The sequence below is a fragment of the Scleropages formosus genome, chromosome 21 (assembly GCF_900964775.1).
Source record: "Scleropages formosus chromosome 21, fSclFor1.1, whole genome shotgun sequence".
NCBI classification, from domain to species: Eukaryota; Metazoa; Chordata; class Actinopteri; order Osteoglossiformes; family Osteoglossidae; genus Scleropages; species Scleropages formosus.
This window is the reverse complement of record NC_041826.1, coordinates 1,523,139-1,541,384: the sequence shown is the minus strand read 5'-3', so window position 1 is coordinate 1,541,384 and position 18,246 is coordinate 1,523,139. Positions and strand designations below refer to the sequence as shown.

The following is an 18,246-nucleotide window of genomic DNA, read 5'->3' as shown; positions in this document are numbered from 1 at the left end:
CGCACGCTTGCTGAAGCCGCTTTTCCCAAGCGGGGTCGTGGCAAGCCAGAATCTAACCTGGCAACACAGGGAATGAGGCTGGAGGGGGAGGGGACACACCCAGGACAGGACACCAGTTCGTTACAAGGCACCCCAAGTGGGACTCGAACCCCAGACCCACCAAAGAGCAGGACCCAGCCAAACCTGCTGCGCCACCACGCCCCCATCTTTAAAATAATACAATAACAACAATAGATAGCTACACTATTTATAATACAGAGAAAGAATGTTACTACAGTAGAGTGTGTATAATATACATTAACTTTTTATAAAGTATAAAAAACATTAAAGAACTTAATGTTTGCTTTTCCAATGTTCGCTGGCGTTTCACCTGTTTCCAACTGCTTTATTATTTCCACATTAGTTTCAATTGTGATCGTTTTCCTTTTCTTTGATGCATCACCATCACTTGCATCACATTTACACTTTGGTGCCATGGTTAGGAGGATAACGACAAGAAAAATTAAAGCCAACTACAGTAATACACGAGACACTTAACAGCAACGTAGTCCGTGTCATACTAAGTGGGCAGGAGACTGAGGGAGGTGTGAACCCAATCACAGAATCTTTATTGTTAGTACACAAGGGAGCAGGGGAGATTTGTGGTCGGGGACAGGAGTGGGCTGGTCGATGTACAAACGTAGGTTTTGGGGAGAATCCAGTGTTGTAGTGAAGGATGCAATGCAAGTGTCTATTTATCCTACCTCAGGTCCACACGCCGACAAACCGCTGTAGACAAGCAATGTTTTGATGCATGTCACAAAGTAGCAACCGTTTGTTATTACAAACCACTGTATGTAACTAGAACTTTTAATATAAGAAGCTTTATGGGGGGGTTCGTAACTTCAGGTTGTACGTAAGTCGGACGTCCACAACCCAGGGACTGCCTGTACCTGTGGCACCCGACTTACAATGGGGTTATGTTCCACAAAACCCATCGTAAGTCAAAAATGCATTTAAACACCTAATACGCACCTCTGCATGACAGACTGGGAGATGCGGCTCGCTACCACTGTCCCGCATCATGAGAGAGTATCGCACCACATATCGCTTACCCGGGGGGGAGGAAAAAAAAAGGAAAAAAAATCAAAATTCAAAGTACGGTGTCAGACAAGAGTGGGAGACCGAAGAGTTGGTGAGGACCAACTCGGGATTGATTACTGTGGGAACCAAAACAAGGAGTAAACAAAGTAGTCCTGGACAGGCGTGGATCATTTGAGGTGCGGACATTGTTGGGATGAGACAGGAATCCAAGTCGATCAGGCAAAGCAAGAGAACTGAAGCCAGGAAAGCAGCAAACAGGCAAAGCACAAAGAAGGATGAGGAGGTAAGCAGGGTTCCATTATTATTGCAGGAGAAGCAGGTTTACTCAACGAGGTTCCACAACCAGGTGAGCCAGCATGGCCTCCTTTATTGCTCCTATTCAGGACAGCTGCGGTCAATTGGCACGAGGGTGTGACATACGGCTTCTACTGACTGTCTATCACCAGGTCACCATCATAAAATCAAAAAAAACGAAGTCGAACCATTGTAAATCGGGGACCACCTGTATATGAAAAATGACTAGTAACCAGTTGTCGATACTTTGATAAAGTTTTATACAGCTACTTGTGTGATGCACATTGATTCATATGGTGGTAAGAAAAACTGCACTTAATCACGCATCTGCATCCAAATCTCTCTCTCTGCTAATGTAATGCACACATTGCATCTTTTATGTATGTCTATCGCTTTGGAGAAAAGCATCTGCTAAATGAATAACGTGACATTTTTCCGTAAGACGTAATGATAATTCGAGCCACTCAGTGGAAACTTGCAGGGTAATTTCATGGAACAAACTAACCTTGTTAAGTGAGGGGTTTGAGTGCGTTTCTCTTTGTTCTGGTGTATACAGACCCCCAAAAGCATGATCATTTGTGTTCTGGAATCGGAACGGTTGGTCACTGTAGGGGGGAAGTGTTGGGAGGATGTGTACCGGGGCCACCAAAGATGCTTTATACTAATAATCTCCAACTTTTGCTCAGTTCTTACAAGGCCACAGCTAGCCTTGTGCCCTTCAGGATTTTGTCCACTTCCATCATATCCATCTTGTGTCATTTGTTCATAATTGCAGTTTCTGAAGTATATACAGTATCTAGGGCAAGTTAAGAATGAGGAATTGTTTGTTACTCTGCACAACTCACTGTAGTGTTTCTAAACATCCCTTCTGAAAACTTATTTTCCCAGATAAGTTTATGGAAAGCAAAGTTCCACAGGAGTCACACGAGTGGACTGACCATGGTATGAGTAACAGTAGATGAATTCAGGGATGCTTAGGGTGACCTTCAGAACTCACCTTCCTCCTTCACCTTGAGAATTGCAGCATGGAGAACACAGGGCAGGAGGTGTCGGGTGAGATCGGCTGGCTTCTGCACTGCCAAGTAATGCAGGACCTGGACAAACGTGGGCGATAAGAACTCATCTTCAGAGCCAGCACTCGCCTGACACAGCATACAAACAAACCATAAACACCATTCTTTGAATGGTCTGCTTTCCGGAACCTGACGCTTCTTGAGGGACGTGCAAATGTATCTGACACTTTGGGTCACCCGTCAGTAGCTGACAAAATGCTTTACAACATGCCTGGAGACAACAAAAGCGAAGCTTCTCCATTTGAACCCACCTACAGCTCCTTTTCACACACCATATGTGCCGATATGCAGAGTAGAACTGAAGGAAGTCAAGGATGCGACTTAGGAAGAAAAAAGTTTTAAGATGTGAATTTTGCTTCAAGCTGTGTCCTCAGCCCCATGGCTAATTTCTGGCTACACTCCTGACAATCATCCAAGCACCGGAAAAGCGTATGCCCTTGTGTCATCTCACAGAACGCCAAAGTCAGAAAAGGGGAGCCTTGCTGAATCCAACACCTGCAATTTTAGCTGTGCAGCCAGGCAGGGGGACGAAGGACATCAAAGGACGTCAAAGGACAACCTTGGCATTACATGAGGAACAGAGCCTGTGGCAGGAACACACCTCATGCTCTGACCTACTTTGCTTGCTGTGTGCCAGCGCTGAGGCCCTCCTGCAGGGTATGTGTCACTTTCACCAGGATGCCCTTATGAGGGATGGAACTAGCTCTAACAGGGATGCTGCCAGACACGTGAAGCCTGTCATATCCATCCTGTGATCCCTACAGAGTGTTTTATCTTCCTGCTACAAATTCCTGCATGAGCAAAGGAATTTAGTGCATTTGCTTTCTTCTTTCAAAATGCTCAGCTCTTCATTTGTCCATCTTTCAGTCCCCTTTCTGTTCTAACATGACATGTAGTGAGAGCCTCACTGCTGGTAACCATTAAAGGGTGAACAAACGGGACAGCAGGCATCACACCTTCTCTGCCTCCTTGGTGTCGTCGAAGAGGCGGCGCTGGCGGCGGGCTGGTGTAGCCTTCGCAGTTTCCCAGGCCTCTACCCACATGTTCCCTGGGATCTTCATCCTGGCACTGAGCTCCCCACGGAGTGATTTCTCCCCATGCTCGTCCACTACCTCCTCCTCCACGTAGTCCCGAGGGGAGTACCAGCGGACAAAGTCCTCCAGGGAGCAACCAGGGTTTGCTGCCTGACCAAAGAGGATAGGGGCGGTCAGCGCCAGCAAGTCTCTCAATCACCAGTGCTCTCATACAGAGCAAAGTGAGAAACTAAAGACTTGATCACTTAATAATGCAAACATGACAAGAGAAAAAGAAAACTAATAATAAATGTTTCTGTGAGACAATGTGCCAGACATTCTGCTCCTAATGAACCAACTGCTGAATCTTCCAGATCTCAATTATGGTTAAACTGCAACCTTTAACCAGCCTCAGAAATACAGCTGTACCTTCACAGAAGGTAATTAGCATGAGGAAGAAAGGCACATGATGATTTTAAGAAAGCGAAATGACGGCCTCTCCCCCACTCACATGAAAACAAGAGAAGGAGTAAGTACAGTGGTGTGGCAGAGCACATGGACACATTACTGAGGGCAAGCAGCAGGTGCTCAGCTGATTTGGGGCATCAACTCTACCCCATCACTCCCCATACCCTGTGGGAGAGTGAGCGCAGGTGTAGTAAGGTGGTAAGGGGACCACTGGGCGGGGCAGTATGTAGCTGTTGGGCGGGGGGGCTGTCAAACCCACAAGTTGTGCAATTAATCATTTCCAAGCTCCATCCAGGGGGAACCGATAATTACCACCAAAACGGAGGATTATGCTTCGCTAAGCACAATTACAAGCAAGGCTCCTAAATTTAGAGGCTGTGTTTAGCTAGGGGGGGCAGAAGGGGCATGTTTTTTTCATAGTTCTTGCATACCTGCACATAGAAAATGTTCTGGTTATGAGAGGGTTGCAAGTTTGGGCACGGTCTCCTAATACTGACAGGTTCAGGACATGAGCGCACCTAAGGGAGGGGCACAGTAAACCAGGGGACCATTGTCCACCTGGTACTCCACTAGCAGACGAAAGCCTGAATCGATTTAGATGTATTGACTCAAAAAGCCCTTCGGGTTCCAGCATATGGGAGTTAAAAGAACCCATATCCTCAAATTTACTGCGTATTGATTAGGTTACAAGTGACTGATGTGGGCTTACTCCAGATTTATGGTAGCAGGACAGGACAAACAGAAGCTACCGTCATACTATTTATCTTCATTGCTCCTACACCAAATCATTAATGATCCACACTGTACCTTGAAGCCAGTGATAATAATTATATTCAAATCAACTGATGCCTCTCTTATAGGGAATCTTTTTTAAAAGTGGGGGGGAAAAAAAAAAAAAAAAAAACTAATCCGTTTTCAGAAGTGTCATTCACATGGGGGGAGGGGAGGCATAGCCAATGCGTCCATGTTGCCTGTGGCAATGTGTGGGAGCTGGACTCACCTTGAAGGACTCCATGTCGGAGAGTAGGCAGGCACTCTGCATGCGGGCCCGCAGGTGGGCTCCTTCTGCAGATGTGCCCAGCTTGGCCAGCACCTCGGACTGCTCCTCCAGCAGGTCCTCCGTCATGGGCGCTGGCTCCTGCAGTGGGGGAGGGACACAGGAAAGGAATCTTCCCATTGCCATTACACAAGTGTGTATGCGAGAAATGTGATGAGTGGGCCTGACAGTTCGTCAGTCTCCAATCGTGTCTCCTGTAATGAAAAGCAGTTGCGTCAGTATGGCGGGACAGGCTGGAGGTACCGTTCACCTAATCTACAGTGCGAGGCGGGCTGACAGTTCCCGCACTCAGCTAACGAACAGTTTATTGTGGGCCCAGAGCTGGGACACCTCTAACGAGCAGCAGGTGAGCACAGGCAACCCCATGTGCAGTTACACCAACATTCCCCAGTTACATATTTCAATGGACATCCACACACCCAACTGCAAGAGACCCTGGAAAAGTGCAGAGAGCACAACCTGGGCAGTAGCCCACCTGTCACCCAAACACTGTTATTCATGCTATTAACCACCTGTACAGACCAGAGATTTAGAGGAGCATTTTGTGAAAATCACATATGAATCCTTCAGCAAGGTAAGAGACTGTTCAGAATACCTCAACGCAGTAAATCTCTCACAAGGATACAACAAAAAAGGCTAGAGCGAAGTACCATTGCTTGAGCTCTGTGGAGTCAGTGGGAAAGCAGTGCACTACACTTCAGCTCCATATAGTCAGAGAGAATAAGTGGCTACACTGTACCATTGCGCTCAATTACAGATGACACCGTGATGGCATGGATTTAGAAACCTGTACGCCTTCATGATCAACCCATGTTCTCTCATCTAGCAAGGTGTGGAAAAAGACCTATGAGCTGCAAGAGCTCATGAAAGCTCCTGCTGAGGGAATGACATGGTGGGGGGGGTGTCTGAGCGAGGAGATGACATCCTATTCATGCGAGCTGACCAGTGCATCTACTTCAGTCCTCAATGCACATGCAGGCCTGGACCCACTGCCCAGGGGCTCTGATGAACACATCTGCACATGTGGCAGAAGCTTTCCTCCAAAGTGATGTACGGTTTAGGGAAAACAATGTACTGTAACCCACAACAGAGGCACTGGATACAAACAAGGTTGAAGCACGGCCCGTGCATTCCATGTAGGTGTTACAGCGCACATTTGCCAGATATCACTATAGAAATGAGGCATGAGTAGGAAAACAGGTGGAGAAAAGGTACCAAGTGACAAAGGACTATGCAAATGGGCCTGAAAAATACAGGTTTTGGGACCCTTCTTGAATGCTGCAAAGGATTCAATAGATCTGAGGGACAGAGGGAGTTGGCTCCACCATTCTGGAACTGTAACTGAGAACTGACAATGGATACAGTGGGAGGGAGTTGAGCTGACAACCAGAGGTGGAGGAGCACCCTTGCTGTACTGTAGGGACTGACCACGTGCTGCAGTTATCAGGAAGCAGATCCTTTTACTGTCCCGTAAGCCATAACCAGAGTATTCAGCTTGATATGGGCAGCCCTAACATGCAGTTATCCAACCAGTGGCTGTGCCTTCCACTTTCTGAGACTTCGCAAAACAATGAGTGAGGAAGACAGATGAGAGTTGCATGGTTGCACTGGGATTCAAGGAACACATGAGCCTCCGAGTTAAAACAGTGCTCCTCATGAGGAATGAGATGGATTACCAGCCTGACTGCCATCAAAAATTTGTAAAGATGGGACCAGAAAGTTGCATAATACAAATGCAGTTAATGGCCCTTGAGCAAAACAGTCAACAATACAAATAAAAATTGATATTTTATTGGCGCAATACAAAGCTCAATAGGTGCACAGAAAGGTCCTCCTTGGAACTTCAAAGAATGATCTCACCTACATAAGTTGATCAAATAAGACTCTGTACCTACCAATTACTACGTGTGAATGTAAATGTAAAACAAGTTAACGGACTACATACAGTAAGATTAAAAAAACTACTTCTGTGGCACTCGATACATCACAACACTCTACTGACAGAGTAGACAGTTTAGTCCTCAACACAACCAGATGACTGATGATAAATTGTCACATGAAATATGAATTAATGGCCAAAATTCATATATGGTTTGTGAGAAGAGAAAATGATAAGGACCACAGTCAAACTAACATCGCTGTCCAAAGGATTCCTCCTGGTGGACGGCTAGTTGAGTTCGGACCCCCAGAGTTGCTTCTCCTGGACTCACCTGGAAGTTTTCTGCAGTTTTGCAGAGCCATTTATGTTGAATCATTAGCAGGCTGTAATCCTAACACTAATGGTAACAATTCAATCTAGCAGTGTAACACCTGACTTTTACTAGTGTAAAACACCTGTGAAGTTGCTAAGCGTCCTGAGGAAACCTTAGAGCTAGGGCTCTAGGGCTTTAAATAGAAAAGATGTGATGAAATCGAAGGGGGGGATAAGAAATTAAATGAGACCAGCATCTACAGAAAGACAACTAATAAAACACACCTGTGTGACAGGGATGTACAGGGGCTCCTGGGAGTTCAGCAGGGTCATCTTGCCATGGGGGTGCAGACGACCCTCCGGTTTCACTCTACCCTCCTTTGCAGCACCCTTCTCTGCATCAGGATCCGCCTCCTTCAACTCTTCTGCGTCACTCAGACACTCAAAGAACTCATCTTCACTGTCACTCCATGAGTCCCAGGACCTCCCCTGAGAATGTTCCATCCCTGCTGCCTCAGAGCCCTGCCGCCCATTCTCACCACCTGACACCTTCCTCTCCTTCCCGCTGTCGGTGCCACCTTTTCGCCCATGATCCCTTGCTCTCTTCCTCTCAATACAGCAGTTCAGCATCTGGAGAGCAATTGCAGAAAGACAAAAGCCTCTTAAGCATACTGTCCGCAAGCCTGTGTGCTCACATGGACAGTCATGACATGCAGATCATCATCACATTAGAAGCTAACAGAATTCCTGACCTGCAACATTATCATCATTGTTATTACACTCACCTGACAATATGGTACAAAATACTGAGCTCTTTTTCTGACATCCTTGTACATTTTACAAATGTTAATATACCTGACAATTTTGTCCAAAGCAAAAATTAAGCTACTCAGCAGATACAGAATACAATGTAGGGTCCTAACCGCTAATCACTTACACACCTGTTGCCCCCAGTAATTGAAACTTAGGGTCCCACCACTTCCTAGTGTATCTGACAAGAAGGTTACAGCTGGAGAATAACTGACGATATAAAGCATATTTATCAGAGCCACCTTCTAGCCTACAAATAGCCTCAGCCTCCTAGCTGCACATCCTGTCTGCTTTTTCAAAGTCCCGCCTGCATTGGACTGACCAGGCACAGAAGAAGCAATGCTTGGCAGTCCTGTTTATACCTCCCCAAGGAGAGAAAAGCCACAAGGAGAATGTAAACTGCTGACCTGGAGCTTCTGGTGCAGAAGGCAACATCGAAGGTCTGGGGGTCCGCTGGGTAGTCTACCAGAGAAAGCGGGACAGGACCTGGTCACTATGGCTATCAAACACTAGAGCAGTGTTAAAGTACATGACAGGGGGCTACACACTGACATGCCACATAACAGCACAACTTGAGTCACTCCCTTGCAGCACAGCAGTGAGTCTAGCCCTCCATACTGTGTGACTGGGGACTGATGTGTTTCTCCAAATGACTCATAACGTGGTGATTTAGCCATTTACACAGCTGAGTAATTTTTTACTGGAACAATTCAGTGTGAGTACCTGCCTCGGGTATAAAAGCAGGTGGTGTTTGGTGTTTTCTCCAAGTCCAGAGGTGGCAGCCCTAATCACTATGCCACCTGCTGACCCAAACTAAAGCCTTCATTTGGAACTACAAATAAAAACAAACCTATGTTCTCACTTAAAACATACAGCATCCTGCTTATAGCTGGAGGTATTATCAAGGTAAAAGTGCTCGTAGCCCCATTACTGAAAGTGTTTTAGTCTATGTGTGGAGTCTCTGCAATATAGAAGTGGACCATGGGGGAAGATTCACAAGAGACACGTCTCAACTTCTGAACCTCTGCTTGGTTCCCAAGCACACACAGTAATACTGAGCACTGATCTCAACAGTATGTGAGTGTAAAGAAGTGCCAGGAGCAGAGCACTGAACAGCAGTCAGTGTGGTAAAGCAGGCAATGGTATAGTCAAACACCATCGATGGTGTGCACCCACCCATACACCAAGCAGTTGTTCTCCCAGCGGTAGCGCATCTCCAGCACCAACTCCTGCCACAGGTGAGCCACAGCCCGTACCCCACCATGGTAGAAGTTCACCATGCAGAGGCACAGGGCCAGGCGGTAGGTCAGGCTGTCAAAGGGCGCCGACTTCAGCTGGTTGTACAGGTTCTGCCCAGAGCAGGACACATGACAAGTGAGAGCCAAGCTTAGTGTCATCACACAGGATCTTACACACATGGTGTGATGGATAATTCAAAAACTGGTTTCACAGATTAGCAGGAACAACAACAGCTTCAATTCCCCTGAAGTCAGCGAACCAGGACACAAGTGTGAGTTCATTGCTACAGACAGAAAGCAGCATAGCAAAAAATTCCTGGATTGGTTACTAGTTTAGATCTCAGGAAGCAACCAAGCTACAAGGTACTTAAGTTGCTTCAAATAAACTGGCATAATGTACAATTTATTATTGTTATTATTACTATCATTATTAACCTTGCTTTAACTGTCACCTTTGTCAAGGATGACAAAATATTGGATATGAACTTCAGTGATTTACTCATTACTACAGCAATGTGTTTTTACTGGAGTAACACAAGATAAGTAACTTGATCTACCTGCTATGCCATGCCATTCCATGTTGACCTGGTGCTACAGAGGACCTGGGTTGGAAGTTCAGATGTGGGTTTCAACCCAGCTCTCCTTGTGGGCATAACAAGCTCTCCCCGTGTTCAGGGGGATTTCCTCCCACAGTCCACAGACTCCATTACCATGAAAACCATGCAAGAGGCTACCACGAGTTGATTTTAACTCGACAGCTCACTGACCCTGACGACCAGGGTAGGTCAGCTGAAGTATATCACACATTTTTGCTTTTAATTATAATCAAAGTAAAAATTAACCACGTGTGAACTAAAAATGTGAGATTTTGGAACTCATTGTTCCTTCAGTATGGCGCGTGGTAGCACAGCGGGTTTGGCCTGTGCCTGCTCTCTGGTGGGTCTGGGGTTCAAATCCCGCTTGGTGTACCCTGCGATGGATTGGCATTCCATCCTGGGTGTGTCCCTTCCCTCTCCAGCCTTGCGCCCTGTGTTGCCGGGTTAGGCTCCGGCTCACCGCGACCCCACTTGGGACAAGCAGTTTCAGCCTGTGTGTGTGTCTGTGTTCCTTCAGCCTGCCTTCATGGGGGTGTGCTTACTTCCTCACATATCAGCAATTGATAAGAGGAGGTCACTTGAAAGTTGACTTCAGCTTGATGGTACTTACCCAAACCCCCATCTATACCTTAATAAAAGGTACTACAGCAGGGCTTGAACCAGAGACTTTCATACAGCAGGGCAACAGCCCCAACCACTATGCTGTTAGCTGCAGAACAAATATATAAATCCCTTTGGAGAAAAGCATTTTAGATAACTAAAAACGAGCCTCCAGAAAGTGATAATTGAATGTAGGTGCACACCATGTTAGAGGAAGTGCTGTGAGGCATAACTGGACATGTAGACACTAAGGTGGTATGATGACATACATACATGGTCCTCGGATTTCTGATCTGCTTTTTCATTAGTGCTCGACACTGCCAGCTTCTTTGCACCCCCTTCCAAGGCCTTCTCAGCAGCAGCATCTGGAAAGAGATACTGTGCGCGCGCGCGCGCCCGCCCACACACACGCCCACACACACACACACACACACACACACACACACACACACACACACACACACACACAAAAAAATCGCAGGCATAAGGTTTTAACAGGCAATTCCCTTCAGGCACAATCAACTTGCAACCAAGGCACAGCACTAACCATGCATGAAGTTTTATTGTATATTAATATTCCAGCAGTGATGGTAATTGAGCTAACATGGGTTCATCGTTGGTTCAACCTTCTTGAAAAGGATGCTGTGTGGCTGCATCTCAGGGAGCACCTTATATGTTTATGAGTGGGAGATGCTTAAAAACCCAGATGACTTCTTTTGAAGCCTATCACTTCCACAGCCAACACTTAATGTCCTGAGGACACCTGACAAGTGTCTTAACCACACAGTCATTTGACTCCATGACATATTGAAACACAAACTGTAGCACTGGAAATTAAACCAGCAATGCTTTGAAAGGTACAATTGATCATTTTAATTCAAATCAAACAAAATAGTCAAAGTTATCAAACAACTGTTTTTGACCAAGTTATTTGTTTCATTGCCATAAACTGGTCCAATCATAGTTTTGGCAATAATAGCTCATCTGATCATAGTGTACTATTTATGAAAGACATAGGAACTTTTGGCCCTTGAGGATTGCACTGTCATTTTTTTATCTTATTTTTCAGCCAGTTATTATTTGGACAATAAGTCCGCTCATTGTCTTGTATAGGTGCGCATCCAGGATAAATGAGTCACTAATGAGAAATCTACACTCTGCTGTGTTACAAGCAAGCCACCTTAACAAGAAATTAATCTATCAAAAAAAGTGACATACAGATAGATACCAATTCTGTTAATCCAAGTGTCCTAGACATACATAGTGACTTCAAACACTGGAGTAACACCAGGGTAAATTAATATCGCACTGACAAGTACATAATACATCTTTTTTAATTGGCTTCATGCACAAGAGAATGACATAAATACTTTAAGTAGGCACATATCCATATATCCCACCTGTAGGATGGAGTTGAGGACTTCGTTGCCAAGGGGGGCCTCCTCAGCTCGCCTGTGTCGACGGATATGCTTGCGAGCACTGTGCACCATATTAGACAATTTGGGGATGGGCACGGTGCTGGGCTCTGTCAGCTTGGACAGAGCGTGGCTGATATCGCTGCTCTCTGTGGAACACAGGGATGCACTTCAAACTTGGGACTCTCACCTGCTCTGGACCGTGCCCCCCCCAGTGGCGAGCAGACAGAATAAAGTGGGAAACACTGTCCCCTACGGCTCTGTGAAGAACTATATAGTCATCCAGTCTAGAAGTCTCTTTGAGGAAGAAAAGAGAAGAATTCCAGGCGATACCACTTCTCCGAACTCAAACCAGCAGAAGGACAGCACCACACCTTTGCCTTCCTCCTCTCCAGAATTCCTCCCAAGGATCTCCTCAGTGGATTCTTTTCGACAGCACAGCTTGAAGAACTCTGTGAGAAAGTCGCCTGACAAACAAGTCACATCCATCAGCTGACACACAGAAAACAAGGGGTTCTAGAAATCTCTGCTTAGCGCATTCCTGATTCAGGACAATGAAATACCCATTCAACTGCATTACCATGCAAGATTCCTGAGTGGGGGATTCTACAAAAAAGCGACTAGCACTGCTTACAAAAACTTTCCTAAGTCAATTAAAACATGTCATTATTCAATAATCCAGGTTTACTGTAACAATGTACAAATACAGAACACCTGTTATGACATGAACTCAAAACACTCAGTAGTCCAGTTCCTCCACCACTGCAATATTACCATCTTTTCCATTCATCATCAACAACCGCTTTGTCCCGAGCGGGGGTGTTCCATCCATATAAATTCAATCTTTTGGCAGAGTTGCTAATGTTATCCTAGACATGAGATCTTTCCAGAACTTTTTGTTATTTGTTCTTGCAAAAGAAAGGCATTGTTTTGTGGGTACTTGTGTGACTAATGAGGCTTTTTACAAAAAGCTGTAGCCCTAAAGCAAATGTGTCGCACAGATCAGAATTCAATTTAAGATGAATTGCATAAAATTGTTCTAGGCCAGATATCCACAGGCAACACAACACTGCTGTACTTACCCAGCAAGCACTGGGGGTTGTCTGCTTTCCTTACTCTTACTGACCACTGAGGAGCTTGGAGGGGGTCCAAATCCCTGGACATAAACACATGCTTTTAAGACACCTACACACCAATGCTCAGTTTAAAACGGGATTACATCACACACACACACACACACACACACACACACACACACACACACACACACACACACACACACACCTGAAATAATCCTTCAAAGTCATTCATTCCTTTACAGATGTCTGCAAACGAAATGCAAATGCAGTCCACAAAAATACAGGAAGCTATTTCAGTTGCCTCAGTGAGAACAAACTAAACTCAAAACCAGCACAAAAACATTCAGTGCAAATTAATTCCAGCTTTAACTTGGATCAACAAGGTTGCTAAAACACTAATTTTCTATGCCATCTGGTGCAAAGCTGCAATTTTGCAGTTTGTCATTCATATATAATTACGTTTTCATTTGTTCCATAAACAAATGCATATCCACACGTCTGCCTGTCTGCCAAGTTTACAAACTGAACTGACATGACTTTCATGGGGGGGTGGGAGTGCACACTTACGAGTAGACGTCGTTGTCCACCACAATGCCTTCAGTCAGATGGGGCCATGTGGTGGCCAGGTGCAGCTCACTGGCCGTGCAAAACAAGCGATCACAATGGTTAACTTTCGAAAGGTGACACATATCACAAGGAGTGTCATGCAGGACCATTGCCAGGTGAAATCAGTGGTCTTACCTGATTGGGTCCTCACATGCCCCAAAGGGCAGTTTCCCAAACTCCACACCTCCTACCTCTCCCCCAAGAAGGGCATCAAAGTCTGGGAGACATGAAAGGGCTCTGTCACCATTCTATTAAAGCACGTTCCTCTGAATGCTTGTACAGTTCATCCACATTTAACCAGAATAATGGTGGGAAAACAGGTCTAGTCACATGACTGACCACTAATTCATTCACTCAGTCACAAACACTGCATGTTTTTTTTTTAAAAAATCATTCTAGCATGATAGCAATTTTTTTGAAAAACACAACATGACAAATTAAGACAAACACTGGTACAAACTAATAAAATTAAAGAATACGGTACTCTAACAGTACACTTTATAATGATATAATGTTATTGATAGAAAGTTGTATGCTTGAAAATCCCTTTAAATGTTAAAATTTTACAATTTTATCAATTTCGATTTCATTTTACCAATCACTCTACTGAAAACTTACTAATGTTTATGATGCCATGTTGGAAGATGGTGCAGCATTACCATTATATGTAACATTATATGCTACTTCCTTAGCATATCTGGATTTATAATAGATTTGTTTTTGCAAGCTTTATGCAAGTAAATTGTAAACAATAGGTGTTTCAATATTTGAAGCAATCTGTGTTCTACTTTGCTTATTTAAAATAAAATAAAAAAAGAGTCCCCCATAAGAAGATAACTTAATGGCAAGAAATGTCAGAAGTTGAGGTATGGTAGGAAACATGGACTGCATGCAGGGACATTCAGCTGAAAGACGACAACCATTTACTCCCCCCACCTCTTCAAGGGAAGAGAAAGGAGTGGTGGAGCATACCAGGGGGCTGCTGGGGCCAGGAGTACTGCTGCCAGTCTTGCAGGACATACGTGAAGCGGATGGCAATTTCAACAGGTGGCTGTGGAGTCAGGGGGCAGCCCTGCGAAAGGTGGACAGGACAGGGTGAAGGCTGCTTAACACTGATTAGTTAGTTTATGTTAAGTGGTAAGCTAAGGCAAAACTCACAATCTTGGACTTGAAGATGTCCAGCAGGCCTGACAGGTGGCGGTACTGGCTGGGAACCTTGCGGAGATGGACCATCTCAAAGTCAGTGCGTACGCCAGGCCCCTGGCACTCGCCCACATACATGCGCCGCCACTTCTGTTGGATCTGAACAAACACTGGCACCTGGCTAGTGGGGAGAGGATGCAGTGATGTCATGAACCATTCAGCAAGCCCAGCAGCATGAGGGCACAACTGTAAGCATGTAGTAAAACATAAGTCATCTTTCAAACAGCCAAGCAAACAGCTCCACCTAGTGGACATAGATTAAAAGGCCAATTTCTCAAAAGGCTTCCATATTGAAAAGTGAATTAGTTTACCCATTTGTTAATATTCGTTTGTTTTCGCACTGCAACAATTCAGGGGTCCTTGGAAGCTGTCTGGGAACTCAGGTACTGTGCTACAACAGCTTTAATCCAAAACTGATTGAGTTGTGATGTTACACAAGATTTTGGGAAAGATGAGATTGCATCATATAATGCATGAGGTGTGTTACAGCAAGTCAAACACGACATTAACTCATAATTCATTTGCATTATTAGATGCAAATGTCATTTGCTCTACAATATTTCACCCAATTAGCATTCCATATCAGTCATCAGCTGACCAAAGATGACATATCACAGAAACTGAGAATGGGAGACCCCACAATGCAGGAAGGCAAGCCAACAGAGGAGCACTTAACAGCAAGAATGTCAGAAGCTATCGTTCAGTGTACAGACCAACTCTGGCATGGTTTAGGTGTGTGTTCAGGAGCAGAAAAAGGTTTCATGTCAGAACAAAACAAGCTTAGAAGATAGACAAGCTGTGATCTGACATATCCCCTTCAACCAAACTAGACATGAAAGCACCTAATCCAGAACAACAATCGCAGACTCAGTATTACTCAGATCTCAGCCATTATAGCATAGCATAATTTTTTCCCTATGCATTTTATATTTACTATAACACACCACCATTTAGTACCACAGGTGATGTAGATGCAAGTCTTCAGTTCAAGATCTTGCTTTATTCTGCCAAACGTTTAATTATTTATAGATCTAGTTTTTCATATCAAATATTGCACAGACCCCTTACAAAGATGTTTCCTGGAAAAGCAAAGGATAACAAATTTACTGTAGCTCTGTGCATTCAGCAGTATAAACAATGCACACAAAAAAAAGACAATAAAAGGTTGCAAAGGAAGTTTTGTTTTTTGTTTTTTTTTTCCCTCTGCAACTTTTACGCTTGTTTCCAAAAGTAGAAAATTTAATAACGGGGCAACAGCCTGTATTAGTATGACTGGAAATTTCCTATGGCTTATGGCAAGGCTAGCTCTAAGTTGATGATTGTGCATACAGTGGTCACTTACCAGCCTGTGTTGGCCAGTGAGATGGATATGGAGCTGAGGAGCAGATTGCATTTGGACTCACTGATGATGGCTTCACAGTTGGCCCCCGGTGAAATGACCACAAACTCACGTAGACCATACCTGTGACCCAGTGACATTCAAACACTCAAAATTGCCAATCACAGATCCTTATCACTGTCAGTTAAGCTGTCACAGTAACAAAAAAACTGAAATGTTAATGAGTTCAGAAGAAACTACCAATAAGCTCCAGACAAAGACAGGACCATAGAATGAGGTAAGGAGCATAACGGACACCCACACAGCTTAGTGAGCGGTGCTGAGTGCATGACTTGGTCATGGGGCTTTACCAACCATCTCACAAGACAGTGTGCCCTCGATGGGAAGTCATTGCTCATGCAAAGCAGGTCCTTCATAGCCAAGGGGATGGAATCTGTGGAGAAGACACAGGGTAACAACACCTGATGTCTATGTGATGAATGCACCACTGTGTGCTGCAAGATCTGTACTGAAAAGCGCTTTATTGATATCTGAGTGACACCAGTGAGAGCGCCCTGTGGGCAGATCCAACAATGCCATGTACCTTCCTCAGACTCCTCCTTCCCCTCACTTTCAGTTATTTCCTGTTTCAGGTGATGGTGCGATATTGAGAATTTAAAATCGGCAAAGTTGATGTCCTGCGATTTTTCCTCCCATGTCCCAGAGGTGAATTCACCCTGTGTTACCAAAAAAAGAAATTATTCTACAGTCTGTAAGGTGACATGACAAAACAATCTCATTCTGATTAAGAATGAGCAGAAACATCTGCAAAGGGGTATGAATAGGTACAGCAATACTTGGAATTCAACTAATTAATTACTGGGAGAGGAATACTCCCAGTTTGCAGCAAATGAGATCAAAAGGAAGAGAACAGCACTAACTTGTCACATCTACATGGCTCACAGATTAAAATCAGGTACAGTCGATAAGACAGTGAAACACGGACAGTGGAAAGGCTTTAAAGGGACACAATACCTTTTCAAGAGGCTTCCCCACACTGCTTCCAATGAGTTTCCAATCATTGAGAACCTCCTCGACTCTGGATATAAACCTGCAGATCACAGGAAGATGGATATACTCTCCCAAATATACTGCTAAAATAAACAAGCTACACTACTATGGTTGTTATTTCACTGGGTGAAAAACACTCCCAAATCCTTTAAAAATACACCCATCCATTGAGTTATTGTGAAGGGTACGTCTCTGAAAACTTAATAAGGTTAAAATCGGGGGGGGGGGGGGGGGGGGGGGGGGGGGAATCAAACTATTAATTCAAAATGAGGAATTATGAATGGATACTGAGACCAAAAAAAAAGTCACCAATGTGTCACAAAAATGAAAAATTAAAGAACTCCTAGACAATGTTCCAACACTAGACTCTTTTAGTAGTCCATTGTAATAGTAAATGTATAGTACTGTATTGTTTTCCACATTCCTACCTCCTGTGAATAATTTACTGTTAGTCCTTTAGCACTGTTCCAGCCAAAGCAACTAAAATGAATAAAAACACCACACATACTAACAGATACAGACAAATGAAGTACTGCCTTATTTCCCACATTTTGTATAAATTAAACACTTGTAACAGCCTTTTCGAAAAATGTAACAATGTTGAATATAATAATACAGAAACAGAATACTGTGTGTAATAAAAAAAGATTTCTGAGGTTATAACACATACCTGTACTCAGATATAAGCACAAAATAAATTATTGCTGTCCCGTTATATAACCTAGATTGTAGCTCATATACTGTATATTTTGTTCATTCCAATCAGGAGTGGAGAACCCATGTAAATCATGAGTGGCATGGTGGCATAGCAAGTAGCGCTGCTGTCTCACAGTGCCTGGGTGGTGGGAAAGAACGCGGGTTCCATCCCCGCTCAATCTGTGTGGAGTTTGCATGTTTTCCCCGTGTCTGCGTGGGTTTCCTCCCACAGTTCAAAGACATGCTGTTCAGGTTCTCCCAAAGTGTGTGTGTGTTTCACTATGGATGAGTAACCCATTGTAAGTTGTGCATCTAGCAGTGTAAATCATCTTGGTGAATAAGGTGTATGGGCTAGTAACACTACATAGCATTTATTGTAAGTCGCTTTGGAGAAAAACGGCTGCTAAGTGAATAAATGTAACGTGAATTAACAGC

At 44.3% G+C, this 18,246-nt stretch overlaps 1 protein-coding gene across 3 annotated transcripts in view; it reads right to left on the bottom strand.

Moving 5' to 3' along the window:
- The window catches only part of rab3gap1 (RAB3 GTPase activating protein subunit 1), a 29,471-nt gene that overhangs the window by 9,041 nt on the left and 2,184 nt on the right, over positions 1–18,246 (bottom strand). For all 3 annotated transcript variants that reach the window (XM_018764912.1, XM_018764913.1, XM_018764915.1), the window contains exons 3-20: positions 17,080–17,155; positions 16,649–16,781; positions 16,420–16,498; positions 16,069–16,188; positions 14,682–14,847; positions 14,496–14,595; positions 13,659–13,740; positions 13,485–13,553; positions 12,921–12,994; positions 12,213–12,305; positions 11,824–11,987; positions 10,697–10,801; positions 9,166–9,338; positions 8,397–8,451; positions 7,465–7,809; positions 4,932–5,069; positions 3,407–3,634; positions 2,375–2,471 (exon numbers count right to left, since the gene is read on the bottom strand). In XM_018764912.1, the coding sequence (XP_018620428.1) occupies positions 2,375–2,471; positions 3,407–3,634; positions 4,932–5,069; positions 7,465–7,809; positions 8,397–8,451; positions 9,166–9,338; positions 10,697–10,801; positions 11,824–11,987; positions 12,213–12,305; positions 12,921–12,994; positions 13,485–13,553; positions 13,659–13,740; positions 14,496–14,595; positions 14,682–14,847; positions 16,069–16,188; positions 16,420–16,498; positions 16,649–16,781; positions 17,080–17,155 (2,297 nt within the window). The remainder of the gene's footprint in view (positions 1–2,374; positions 2,472–3,406; positions 3,635–4,931; positions 5,070–7,464; positions 7,810–8,396; positions 8,452–9,165; positions 9,339–10,696; positions 10,802–11,823; positions 11,988–12,212; positions 12,306–12,920; positions 12,995–13,484; positions 13,554–13,658; positions 13,741–14,495; positions 14,596–14,681; positions 14,848–16,068; positions 16,189–16,419; positions 16,499–16,648; positions 16,782–17,079; positions 17,156–18,246) is intronic.